Source organism: Impatiens glandulifera, chromosome 8 (genome assembly GCF_907164915.1).
Source record: "Impatiens glandulifera chromosome 8, dImpGla2.1, whole genome shotgun sequence".
In the NCBI taxonomy this organism is placed as follows: domain Eukaryota; kingdom Viridiplantae; phylum Streptophyta; class Magnoliopsida; order Ericales; family Balsaminaceae; genus Impatiens; species Impatiens glandulifera.
Window position 1 is genome coordinate 3,048,539 of NC_061869.1, and position 2,997 is coordinate 3,051,535.

The window sequence follows — 2,997 nt, forward strand, 5'->3', positions numbered from 1 at the left end:
AACATAAAGAGGTGGGACTTTTCTTTTATCATGAAATTAGGTGTATTGAATATAGTGTAATTAATTAGTAACATATTTTTGGTACATCTTATTAAGTTTCAAATTGCAAATAGAAATTTGGAGTTGTATGACTTTTTTAGTACATTGGACAGCTAATTTAAATGCAATTAAATAAAACAAAACTTTGACTCTTTCCACTCTACTTGCCTTCATATACAACAAAGAAAAATTGATTTCATTACAAGCAAAAAGAGATGGAAGTGGAGAAATTTGGAGGGTCTTTGCCGGTGCCGAACGTTCAAGAGCTAGTTAAGAAAGAACCGCACATGAAACAAGTTCCGGCGAGGTACATACGACGTCTTGATCTTCATCAAGACGACGATAATGATTTTGCACCGCCCAATATTGTCGATTCTTCCAGTTTACTAGATCAAATCCCTGTCATCGACTTGCATGCACTGCTTTTCTCTTCAGATCATGATTTGTTTCAATCTGAACTCCACAAACTGGACGATGCCTGCAAAAATTGGGGATTCTTTCATGTACTATATCTCTCTTTCTCTTTAGAATTTGTTCATTCTTTCCTATTTCTTAAATAAAAACGATAACATTGATTATTACAGTTGGTTAATCATGGTGTAAGCACTTCACTTGTGAAGCAAATGAAATCAGAAATAGAACAATTCTTCGATTCTCCCATGGAGGAGAAGACTAAGCTTGAACAAGAACCAGGGGATGTACAAGGCTATGGCCAAGCTTTTGTTTTCTCCGACCAGCAGAAGCTCGACTGGTGCGACATGTTGTACCTGCTTACTCTTCCTCTTCATTTGAGAAAACCTCGACTTTGGAAAAATCTCCCACCTTCTTTCAGGTCGATCTTCTCATCTCTCTGTCACATAAAAACAAAGACATCTTAGAGGAAAACATACTTTATACCTACGAATTAACGACACTTTATAACCGTCGATATAATTAGCAACGATAACTTAATACTATTGTTGATTAATCTTTAGCGACGTTTTTGAATACTCTGCAATCGTCGCTATTGAACTTATTTGTAATCTTGTAATGCAGTGAAACGCTAAAAGAATATTCATCGGAGCTAAGCAAACTGTTCATGAAGGTGCTAAACCTACTCGCGAAAATACTAAACATAGATGAGGAGGAAATTGAGGATTTATTTGAAGAAGGGATGCAATCGTCGAGGATCAACTATTACCCACCTTGCCCCCAACCAGACCTGGTCAACGGTCTAACTCCACACTCAGACCCAGTCGGGCTCACCATCCTCCTTCAGGTCAACAATGTCGATGGTTTACAAATACAACATAATGGTTCGTGGGTTCCAATCAAACCACTTCCAGAAGCATTCATTGTCAATATTGGCGATGCTTTAGAGGTAACATGAGGATTTAACATTTTAAATCATATATATATATAATATAGAATCTAGTACACCAAATTGAAGCTTTTTTGGGTTGAAGATAATTAGCAATGGAGCATACAAGAGCATTGAACATAGGGCGATTGTTCATTCAGAAGTGGAGAGGAGGATGTCTATAGCGACGTTTATCACTCCAAGATTGGACGGGAAGGTTGGTCCAGCCAAAAGCTTGACGTGCCCTAAAACTGGAACAGGAACGGCGCCACAATTCTGCACCGTAAGTGTAATCGATTTCATCAAGGGATATATTGGCCGTGAACTAGACCGTAAATTCAATGTGGATGTATTGAGAATCAAAGGCAAGGAGGATGAAGGTGATCCAAAAGAGAAATGAATTTAATTATGGTATATATTATAAGGAGAAGAAATAAGTTGTTATGAGAATAAAGTATTCCTCTATGTATTAAATTGGCTAAGTTTATATACATATTTTGTGTCATTTGCATAATTGTATTCAGTTCAATCTTTGTAAAAGTGTCGCTATTACTCTTTACTTTGTTTCAAATCACTATCTAGTTAGTTCGACTTTAACCATAGATATTATTGACCCATGATCCAATAACCATGACTTTTTTTAAACCATGGTTGCTTTAATGATTTTTCTTTTGTTATTTCCAATAATTAAACTCTCCTTTGATAGTATACTTGATTTCTAATTGAGCCATGATGGTCTTTCAATGTTCAACTTAAATTATTACTATTATTTGATAATTAATAAAATAAAAGATGTATACCAGTGACAATCAAATGCCAACCAAATAATTAAAGAAGGTAGATAAATGATATATTTATCATCCTACAATTGTCCTCGAAAATTTGTCTCATGACATGTCTACATCAATTATGTTGTGGGTTGTGTCAAACTTTGTGTTTATAACAAACAATAAAGTTTAAAAAATTAACTTTTATATCATCTTCAGTTAGGAATTTAGATAATTCTTTTAAATATGGGAAATTTTCTATGAGATTTTTAATTATTCTGGTGATTAAGCTTAAACTATGTATGCTCAAAGGTTATAACACCTTATTTATTTTGTTATTCCTATTATTTGAACCTAATGAAAGCTCTTTACTTGTAATTTGATCCCTATTCATTGTTTGATGTAATTGAACAAGTTCTAGAGCTTTTTATTTGTATTCATTTGGAAGTTTTGAAGTTGATTTGATTTTAAATGTCTTGACGTGTTCGATTTGAATTTCGAATTTGTTATCATAATCCAATTCCTAACTATCTTTTAGCAAACTACTCAAATGGTGACTTTTCTGAAATAGGCGTATCTGACTTCAAGATCGATTCAAATGAAAAGCATTATAACACGAAAGTTTATCGATGAATTCAAATGAAAACATTAAAATACAAAAATCCACAGGGGGTTAGGGAATCAAACAGAAAATGCCTTAAAAATATTATAAGGGTTGCTAGGTTTGAATGCTCCAATTGCAATTAGAATGGGTTTAGCCATACCAATATAATAAATACTAAATTTATCCTTAAAATAAATATGATAAATTTATACAATTTGACATCAAAATTACTTTATAAAAAAAGTAGC

At 33.3% G+C, this 2,997-nt stretch overlaps 1 protein-coding gene across 1 annotated transcript; it reads left to right on the forward strand.

Moving 5' to 3' along the window:
* Positions 1-261: 261 nt before the first annotated feature.
* On the forward strand, positions 262-1,778 carry LOC124911761 (protein SRG1-like). The gene is made up of 4 exons (XM_047452275.1): positions 262-542; positions 624-871; positions 1,075-1,399; positions 1,485-1,778. The coding sequence occupies exons 1-4, from the start codon at positions 327-329 to the stop codon at positions 1,776-1,778; spliced, it is 1,083 nt and encodes a 360-aa protein (XP_047308231.1). The 5' UTR covers positions 262-326.
* The last annotated feature ends 1,219 nt before the right edge of the window (positions 1,779-2,997 follow it).

Bases quoted from the DNA above. Each gene is read 5' to 3' on its own strand.
- LOC124911761 (XM_047452275.1), top strand. From the start codon at position 327: ATGAAACAAGTTCCGGCGAGGTACATACGACGTCTTGATCTTCATCAA. The intron at 543-623 runs GTACTATATCTC...TGATTATTACAG, and splicing joins AAAATTGGGGATTCTTTCAT to TTGGTTAATCATGGTGTAAG. The intron at 1,400-1,484 runs GTAACATGAGGA...TTTGGGTTGAAG, and splicing joins ATATTGGCGATGCTTTAGAG to ATAATTAGCAATGGAGCATA.